This window comes from Macrobrachium nipponense, chromosome 8, assembly GCF_015104395.2.
Source record: "Macrobrachium nipponense isolate FS-2020 chromosome 8, ASM1510439v2, whole genome shotgun sequence".
Classification (NCBI taxonomy): domain Eukaryota; kingdom Metazoa; phylum Arthropoda; class Malacostraca; order Decapoda; family Palaemonidae; genus Macrobrachium; species Macrobrachium nipponense.
In genome coordinates, this window is record NC_087203.1 from 71911634 (window position 1) to 71922306 (window position 10673).

The 10673-nt window shown below is 37.1% G+C and overlaps 1 protein-coding gene across 4 annotated transcripts in view; it reads right to left on the bottom strand.

Moving 5' to 3' along the window:
- Window positions 1-10673, bottom strand: part of LOC135222840 (insulin-like growth factor 1 receptor) — a 303311-nt gene that overhangs the window by 187282 nt on the left and 105356 nt on the right. For 2 of the 4 annotated variants that reach the window (XM_064261171.1, XM_064261170.1), the window contains exon 2: window positions 2020-3809. The exons of 1 other annotated variant lie outside the window; for it this stretch is intronic. In XM_064261171.1, coding sequence (XP_064117241.1) covers window positions 2020-3208 — 1189 coding nt within the window. In that variant the 5' untranslated portion in view covers window positions 3209-3809. Of the gene's footprint in view, window positions 1-2019; window positions 3810-10673 lie in introns of those variants that run through there. One more of the 4 variants, XM_064261173.1, reaches the window with a different exon arrangement.

Genomic DNA, 10673 nt, shown 5'->3' on the forward strand with positions numbered 1-10673 from the left:
GGCAGATTGACTGACAAACAAAGACCTGATTCCTGATAAACTTTCATATGCTCATACATCCGCGCACGAGAGCGCACACTCGCATACGACCATACACTCACACAGGAGAAAGAGAGAGAGAGAGAGAGAGAGAGAGAGAGAGAGAGAGAGAGAGAGAAAGTGTTTGTTTTCGTCATAATTTCCTTTGTGTTTAAACATGGCTTGTCTCGTTACGATGGTTTCTGAAAGGGGCTGTTGCAAGGGAAAAAGAGAGCAGTTTTATTGCATTGCAAGTAAACTGATTGCATTTCATTACTAAATCAAACAAACTGGCAGTGGTTTTCATCTATTGTAAGTAAACTGATAGCCATTATCTTCTGTTGTAAAATTTTTATTTTTATTTTACTTCTCTTGCAAGGAAACCGGTTTCATCTTACTTCTCTTGCTAGGAAACTGGTTTAATTTTTCTTCCTTTACAAGGAATAGTCCGTAGTTTAATACTATTGTGGGCATACTATAATAGCAGATTCTTTCTATTGCTTGCAAAGTGATAGCAATTTCCGTCTATTGCAAGTAATTTGATGGCAACATTCCTCCATTGCAAGTAAATAGACTGCGCTTTCTTTCTATTGGAATCGCAGTGATTATAATTATTGTGTTCTTTGCATATTTATCCGCTATACACTGGTTACAAATTTGCCGCTGGGGGATGGGCACCAGATGGGCATTAAGTGGGCGTCTGGTAGAGGACGAAAAGACAATGTGGTTCGTGAACCCGCTATAGGGTTCTTGAACCCTTAGGTGTCAAAGGTAAGTTCGCAAAACGTCTTACATAAAGTGGGTCCATATTCTAACCTTTCCCACAATGCACGTCTAATATGACTTCAGACTATCTAAGGCAACACAGGGTGTTTTGCCCTGGTATTTTATAACACACTGGGTCTTACTAGAGAGTTCTCGAATGTTCCCTTATAAAGTGACCTCAGTTTTGCCATGTGTAATGTCATAATGCACATTACACTTTGTAAACTCTTATGATGAAAGAAGGGGAATCCATAGCTGGGGGTTGCAGGAGTGTCAAGGGTATCCTTGCTAAAGTGAACTAGCTTATGCGCACCGTAGTGTACAGTGAATATGTTAAGGGTATATTACTTTAGATATTCGTTTTATAACTATAGTTATAAAATACTTAAATTTATACTGACATTCTAAAGAGTCCTAATTTTTGCTTTTTGTATCTGGAGTAAAGATCAACGATTTCTGACTACATCTCGGATTATCCACTCAATAAATGTACCAAAATAATTTATTAATCCACCAGACAAACGCAGGCCAGTAAAAGAGGTGCATGAGATCATGACGTCAAGTGCAACATTTACAAATAATATGAATTCTCCTTGATATAAAGTTCCGGAATGATCCTTTCTCTAAAATTAAGCCCGATTATTGTACTAACGTGTTTGAGAGCACAGAATTTCAAACAAGTTCTAGAATGCACAGATCAGCGAGGTCAAGGCGATCACATCTCTTCCTTTGAATTCTATTTTATTGATTCACTGACTGAGTACTGCTAAAATTGGCGACGGTAAATGATTTAGTTGTTTACATCTTGAAATGGTCATTAGTAGTAATCACAACCAACTCTGAAGATATAACCTTAGCGTTACAACATTCAGCCACATCACTCGAGCATAAGAAATAAATCAACCAGTTACTAATCTTCTAAAACGACATAATTATTGGTTTAAGAGAAAGCGCTAAAAATGTTCTCTTTGGAGAAACAAACCTACAGTTATGTATGTACATGTACTACATATATTTAATGATAAATCTATGCAGATAGCTTTCGGGAATCTGTTCGATTTCCTTTTTCAGTCGAACAGATTCTCAGAAGCTATTTATACATATACATTTATCTTTAAATATATGCACATACACAACTGTGGAATTATTTCCCCATTTCAAGACTCACGCTACTATGAGACTTTTTTAATACTCTTTCATATTTGTGAAAACAAACAGAAGTAACATAGTACTTACTTTGATCTGCCTTAACGTTATTTCTCTGACAAATGTTCGTTTCATTGTAGGCCTCTGCTTGCAAGTTGCCTGTGCATGTCCACACCGCCACCATGATCACTAGTCTCGCCCACCACTCGCTCCATTTTCCGCTGCTATTGTAAAGCTTCCTAGGGACGTAAGAGTCTTGTCCGGCGACCCCTTTCCCATTACAGGCATCTTCTCTTGGATCGTATAGAGACAAGGGGCATCTCTGTTTCGTGTTCGGTAATATCGGGGATTTTTTCACCCGTTGGCAAGGGCTGCCAGTCAGATCCCCTGCATGGGATCCTTTTATAAACTTGTCGAGTTCAAGATGTAAATCGTTTTGCGCTTCATCCTCGCCAGAAGATACATTCACAGCAGGGTCTTTGATTTCTTCTGGGTGATCTAACTGCGTCGCCGTACCCCGTGAACTTGAGTCTTGGACGAATGGACTTGACAGCTCATTCTCTGCTTGTGGCACGGTACTACGGTGACGTCTGTCCTCATTCACGACTGCAAATAGCCTCAGGTACAAAGGAGAAGACTTGGATACAGAAAACCTGGAACTGAAATTCGCCAAAACGCGACGTCTCTTTGTTGAATATTGTCTAGTCTTCTTGAGGTCTTTGAGTGCAACAGCAGCGTGGTAGAGGAATAGAACTCGTTTCATTCGACCCTCTTTTTCTTCTTCTTCCATTTCGTCTGGTTTTCTGAGTTGGCAGCCCAGCGCGGATGCAGAGACGCGGTTTGCGACAGAGGCCGAGATTGCATCGGCTGTTTTTCGACATCCTGGGTCATCGGATAAAGCTGCACGTTCTTGATGATTCAAATGTTGAGTATGAATGCTCTCATTACGTCTGGTAGTCTCTAAAAACCCCAGTTCTTCCTTCATCAAGGGAATGTGACTTCGTCGAAAAAACTCGCGCCATTTTTTCGTTGCCTTTTCCACGCGCTTGACAGGTGTCTTGATCTTCACCGTTAAAGACAAAAGGCAAATCCTGTTTGAGTGCAAACTCCTGTAAACTGAGAAACATTTGGACCGATTTCTAAGTATCACTGCATTGGATGCACTACAAAAAAATCTCAGTTGCCACAACGAAACCTCGGTGTCCAGAGGGTTTGTTAAAAAACAGTTTTGTTTCTGAGAATTTAAACTCATTGGACAACGCAGAGTAATAAGAAACATAATTAGCAATCAAGCTCATTCTAAAACAAAATGGGAAAACGATTGGTCACTTGCCAATGGTCGTTGCCTTGTCCAAACCGACGTTTGACGGCCGTTCTTTGATTTGCAAAGAGGATAAAGTCCTTCTTGATTTGAACTTTGATACCCTCATTTTGAGATCACGAATTCAGGTATAGAGGTTTAAAACTCCTTACTGCTAGAGGTTCTTCTCGTTCGTAACATATTACGAAGATGAAACCTCGTAAAACCACAGGGCTGTTGAATCATTTTCGAGTTCAAACGTTTAGGCACTGATGGATAGTTTTGTAAGATGATTATAGATAATTATTCTGGGAGATCACTTTAGTCCCCCAAGACTACTACTATTTCTTCCGCTATAAAACGAACAGCAGGAAATCGTTAATGATTTTGCGTATGTTCTTTCATACAAAAATAGTCCTTCAAAACATTGTTTTGGTATGACGCCAAAACACAGACACACCAGTTTGTATAAACGTGAATTCAGAGGCATAAACAGGCACCTATGTAGCTAGACATTTCAGGCTTCCGGATCACGATAGCAGAGGTTGTTTATGTCTTGAAAGTTCAACACAGACTGAACCTGTTGGAAGAAAAAACTTGTATTATTAAATATTCACCAATGCCTAGCCATTGCTTTGCAAAATGTTTTGTACCATCGCTCGTGAGCAATTTGCAACTTTGTATTATATATACATGTGTGTGCGTGTATTTGTGTGTTTGTGCTTACGCATGTAAAAAATCAGATGGATAATTTCAAAACGGAATGACTAAAAGATACAAATTCTATTTCATTATGTAACAGAAATGATTGTGAGTTATTGGAAGGTGGAAACGTATTTTTTGGCAGCGAAAGTGTCAACTGAAGACAGTCAGAAAAATTTGCAAGAAAGCTGAACCAGAATAAACTGAAATAGAGTCAGCGAAAAGAAAACGGATTCAAAAGACATTAAACCTAAAAGATTGTGCTATCTTCGTGTGGAAGCTGGAAGATTAGAAATTGTCGAGTGATACAGGTATAGAATGGGAAACTGAACGTGTAATTGTTTTTGTGGCTTGCATGGAATCAAAGAGGATAGCTTGTGAGTTCTGGAACAAATTAATTTCTCGGTGAACAAAACATAGCAAGTGTAAAGGACTTTTTGAGTCAGCTATTCTACAAAAAAGAATTATGATTAATTTGCAAGTGTGAATGGTAAAATTAGTTAAAAAGAACAACTTCTGTGGTATCGGGATTAGTCGTTTGATATTAAAGGATGATAGGCGAAACTTTAAGACAGTAGCATTATTATTATTATTATTATTATTATTATATTATTATTTATATATTATTATTATCCTTTCGTATTATTATTATTATTATTATTATTATTATTATTTATTTTTTTTTTTTTTTCGTGTATCACAGTCATCCTATCCGACTGACTGGTTTTTATAGTGTGGGGTTCCTAGTTACATCCTGCTTCCTTAGGAGTTCATCGCTTTTCTTACTACGTGCGCTGTTTCTAGTAGTACAGTCTTCTGCGTGAGTCCTGGAATTACTCCAGCATCTAGTTTTTTCAGGTTCCTTTTCAGGGATCTTGGGACCGTGCCTAGTGTTCCTATGATTATGGGTGCAATTTCCACTGGCATATCCCATATCCTTCTTATTTCTATTTTCAGGTCTTTTCTGTCCCTGCACTCCCTTCTGCAGCCTTTCTGTTAGATGGTGTTTGAAAAAATATTTAGACTTGTTTATATGCCTCGGAAAAGGAACAAATGAAGACCTAAAAAGTTTTGGAGGAATGGGAGGTGACACTATAAAAAGAAGGGGGGGCGTTATGAAAAAAAACTAGAGAACATGTATAAGAGAGCTAAGGCGCTTAGCACGCATGAAAGGGGCTCTTATTGCTCATTGAACTTCTCTGTTTACATAAAACTTTGGAATTTTTGTGATACTGAAATTCAGACTTGTCAGCTGAGGTGAAACGGAAGTGCTATTTAGCGTTAATTGCTCTCATGCCTGAAAAAAAAACTAATATTTGCGTCTCATGGCTTTGAAAGTTTTGATGATGTTTGTATGTATGTATGTATGTATGTATGTATGTATGTATGTATGTATGTATGTATGTATGTATACTAGATTCATAACCTAACAGCAGCAGTTCGTGCTTTCTACCCTGAACAGATTCAACTAATTTTCAACTGTTATGGTGGAGTGACCTTAATCTAATTTTGCTCGCGTTGATCACCTACACCTATATGCAAACATACACATAAAGTACGCTCTTAACATTGATACATATACACCCATCCTCTAAATTCCAGGATTCGTCTTGCATTACCCAATCATGTCAGTGAGAATTGATGCTTACAATATTTGCATAGAACGGAGGAAAAGCTCTCAGCCTCTCCTATCAGAGAAGCGTTTCCACGGAGTGCTGTCAAAATAATGATACGGACGAGTGATGTCGCCAGCCTCAGGTTTTTTTGAGCAAATGTCAAAGAGAATTGTTGCGCTGCTTGTGGCATAACACACGAGCAAACAGACTTTCAAGTCCATCGCATCATTCCATTGCATTTAACATAAACTACATTCTGTATGGCTGACATTCTCTTCTCTCTTTCTGTTTAGATAGGGAGCTTTATAGATAAAGCATGCATACACACACAAAAAAGTTAGGTATATCTTAGTTTAACCAGACCACTGAGCTGATTAACAGCTCTCCTAGGGCTGGCCCGAAGGATTAGATATTTTTACGTGGCTAGGAACCAATTGGTCACCTAGCAACGGGACCTACAGCTTAATGTGGGATCCGAACCACATTATATCGAAAAATGAATTTCTATCACCAGAAATAAATTCCTCTAATTCCGCATTGGCAGAGCAGGGAATCGAACTTCGGACCACCGGATTGGCAGGCAAGCTCGAAAACCACTCGTCCAGCGTGGAACTCATACACATATAATATACTAACTATATATATATATAATATACTATATATATATATATATATATTATATATATAGATACATATATATATATCAATATATATATATATATATATATATATATATATATATATATATATATATATATATATATGTATATACTATATATATATATATATATATATTATATATATATATATATATATATGCACGTGTGTGTGTGTAGCTATGTATATTCAACTTGCGTCCTTTCTCCTGAGGAGTGACGCAATATGGTATGAAATTTTCTTATTCTCTGTGATTCTTTTTTTCTTTTTCATGTGTATGTATGGGGAGAGTGGGAGGGTGGGGGTGGTTTTGGGGTTGCTAATCTCATGACCTCTTCCTCCCTGATACCAAAACACCACATTCGAGGAGCGCATTGCGCATAATTGAACGCTCAGGTCTGCTATAAATGCATAATGGGTTGTTAGCGCTCTGTTGCCATCCGGCCGTCCTCACTCATAGCATTGGACACTGAAATAGCCATTGTTCTCCGATAATAATGCAATATCTTAAGGAAGAAATTCACTTTCAGGAGGATCTTCTTAAGCTTGATGTACAGTACACAATTATTGGAATCTTTTTCTGTGGGTCAGTAAGTGGCTCCCTCAGGGGGAAATAGGGAGTAAATGAAGGGGTGAGTTGGGAAGTGGATTTTTTTTTCTTTTTTACCAAAAAGGAGAAGGTTTGAAACTTAGCAACAGACCTTGAGGGGTCTGGTGGTCTCCTCATTGGTTCACAATGAGGGCGATAGTTATCGAAGTAGGTGTTCATAGTTCTAGTGCTTGAGGACGAAAAGGGTAACATTGAAAATAAAATAAGGTTCAATAAGTATAGAAAAAACAAATAAGAAATCATCGATAAAAAGTTTAGCATTCTGTAAAGACAAATCAGTGAGCAACTGAAGGTGAGAGGAAACCAGTATAATACCACAGTTACGGGTCGCCTATATTTTTTTATGGGACTGCGCTGGCATATACGAGGTAATTCTAATCCGACCAGCCACCCGATTGCGAGGTAAATAGTATAAGTTTAAAGAATGTTCGTTGTTATGGTAAAAGAAGCATTTGACTAAATAACAATTGCAGACCGATTTCTGCGTTGTATATGATATTTGATATATATGAAAAGTGGATTAAACTTAAGATGAAGCATCTTTGCTTTCAAGGTATTCTTAACGCAATTCAGATCTTTAGCAATAAAAAATTTGATGACCGCGCATTCGCTCGTAGACATAACATTAAACATTTTGATATTAATGCACATAAAAAGCAGCTCTCTCTCTCTCTCTCTCTCTCTCTCTATATTTGTTCTCGTTTACCCTCTGTAGGTCTGGAAGTTTGCCAGACATGAAGGGTGACATATCAGTGTATAAATTATCTAAGTAAATGTTCATTATAAATCGTCATTTCGCGAGTTCCGTATTCATTGTAAATTGTTTTTCCTTGAGTTCCATGTTCATTGTAATCGTCTTTTCATGAGCGCCATGCACATTGTAAATCGTCTTTTCGTAAGCTCCGTGCTCCTTTTAAATCGACTTTTCGTGAATTTCGTGTTCATTGTAGATCGTCTTTTCATGAGCTCCGTGCTCATTGTATATCGTCTTTTCGTAAGCTGCATGTTCATTGTAAATCGCCTTTTCGTGAGCTCCGTGCTCATTGTATATCGTGTTTTCGTAGGTTGCGTGTTCATTGTAAATCGTCTTTTCGTGAGTTCCGTGCTCATTGTAAATCGTCTTTTCGTGAACTCCGTGCTCATTATTAATTGTCTTTTCATGAGTTCCGTGTTCATTGTAAATCATCTTTTCGTGAGCTCTGTACTCATAGTAAATAGTCTTTTTTGTAAGCTTCGTGCTCATTGTAATTGTCTTTTTTGTGAATTCCGTGTTCATTGTAGATTGTTTTTTCGTGAATTCCGTGTTCATTGTAAATAGTTTTTTCGTAAGCTCCGTGCTCATTGTAAATCGTCTTTTCATGAGCTCTGTGCTCATTGTAACTTGTTTTTTTATGAGCTCCTTACTCATTATAAATCGTCTTTTCATAAGCTCCGTGCTCATTGTAAATTGTCTTTTCGTGAGTTCCATGTTCATTGTAAATCGTCTTTTCGTGAGTTCCGTGCTCATTGTAAATCGTATTTTCTTGAATTCCTTGCTCATTGTAAATCGTCTTTTCATGACTTCCGCGTTCATTGTAAATCGTCTTTTCATGAGCTCCGTGCTCATTGTAAATTGTCTTTTCGTGAACTTCGTGATCATTATAAATAGTTTTTTCATGAGTTCCGTATTCAATGTAAATCGTCTTTTCGTGTGCTCCGTGAGTTCCGTGTCTGAAATGTGACACCTTCTGTATCATGAAAGCAGATTTGAATTACCTATAAAGCTTCCAATGGTGTTTAGCACTTTTATTGCTCTCTCTCTCTCTCTCTCTCTCCCTCTCTCTCTCTCTCTCTCTCTCTCTCTCTCTCTCTCTCTCTCTCTCTCGTATTTTATGAAGCTGGCAAATCTGTGTGCCTCTCATTAACATACGATGACTTGCTTAGCAAGAGTTTTCAACTTCATTATGCATTACATTCAAACTAAAAAAAAAAAAAAAAATGGCCCATACGATCAATACCTCAAAGGAAAATAGCCATTCTCAATTTTCCTTCATAACACGCGTTGAGGATTGTCAAACATAAGTTCTCAAACTGAGACATATTCGTTATCCAGATTTTTTCGCAGCTTGGTGAGATGTTCGGTCAAATAAAAACTAATATTCATTAGAGCATTATATACTCTGTTGTTGGGTTATAATCAAATGATTATGTTTTGTAACCTAATAATTGGCCTGTTCACTTTTACATTACTGGGCAATTTTTTCATTATCGCTTAAGGTTTTCCTTAGTTTACAATAAACCCATTTGCGAGTTCCTCAAGGTTCTACAGCAATTTATTTCAAATCTTTGGGATTTTAATCCCTTAAGCTTTCTCAATGACATGTTCCAAATATAGAGGTTTACCATTTTCTGTCACAAGACGGGATTTTCTCCTTAAAGATTCGAAAATAATCAAATACTAGATTATTAAGAAATAATAATCCTAATTTCTCGAGCAAGTCCTTGGGGAAGATGGATTATCAGCTCTTTGTAATATGACTTAGAAAAGATTTCTTGGGAAAATTTTATACAATAAACAAATAAGAATTTATCATAGTGAAGTAAATCATGTTTCGCAGAAATTTTTATACGTAAAACTGAAAGCGAAAGATATGCTAAAGTACATACTACGTGTGTGATACTTTCATAAACGTTTGAACTTATTTTTCTCAAATATGAAGGTTTCTCCCTTAATTGGATCTTATTCTTTATCAATATAAGTTATACATTATCAGAGGTAAGACATTCTTTGACTGTAACTGGCAAATTATCACGAAGGTACCGGATGTCACTGGATATTAGAATTTTCTGAACGTATTTTGAGGTTTTCATAAAACAGATGAGGTGAATCTCTCTCTCTCTCTCTGCTAGAATTTCCATAAAGATAATAAGGCTGAGTAAGTCTCTCTCTCTCTCTCTCTCTCTCTCTCTCTCTCTCTCTCTCTCTGCTAGAATTTCCATTAAGATAATAAGGCTGAATAACTCTCTCTCTCTCTCTCTCTCTCTCTCTCTCTCTCTCTCTCTCTCTCTCTCTCTCTGGGTTTTCATAAAACAGATGAGAATGTAAATCAAGACTTAATGTACAAATAGTTGAGGATGAAGAAGAAGAGGAAAAGGAAGAAGAAGAAGAGGAAAACGGAAGAGAAGTAAACAAAACTGAAATTACAGAAAAAAATGAGGAAAACAAAAAACAAGATAAAAGTATGGATGCAGAGATACTCATTGATACTACATATGAGGCAATCAAGCAGTATACATATGAAGAAATAAATTACGACGACATGACAACACAAAATAAAATCCCGAAGAGGCTACCACCCAGATCTGCACACTGATGGGAAAGAGGAAAAAATAGACAAAAAAGACAAAGTTTGCAACCTTTTGAAAAGAGGGAATTGCAGATTCGGAGAAAGATGTTGCTACAAACATCCCAAGGTATGTCACAACTATGAAATCTATGGTAAATGTGCATACCTAGACGGCTATGAGGATGATTGCAGAGATCTACATCCAAAAATATGCAAAAACCTAAAAGAAGGAAAAGGAGGTAAGTTCGACAAAAAATGTAAATATATGCACCCTGTAGCCATGAATCAAAGTCAATTAAATAATCAATCAAATGATAAAATCCAACAAATAAAGAGAGGAACAAAGAATATGAGGTGAAGGAAAAAAGCAAGCCATCACCGTGATATGGAGTGTCAGCAAAGAATTTCCAAGCATCAGCTCCAAGATACAGCTCAAGAGATAAATACTGTATTTACGATCCAAGAGGATATTGCAGATACGGAGAAAATTGCAGATTCAGACACAAAATGAATAATTAGGATGAAGAAATATA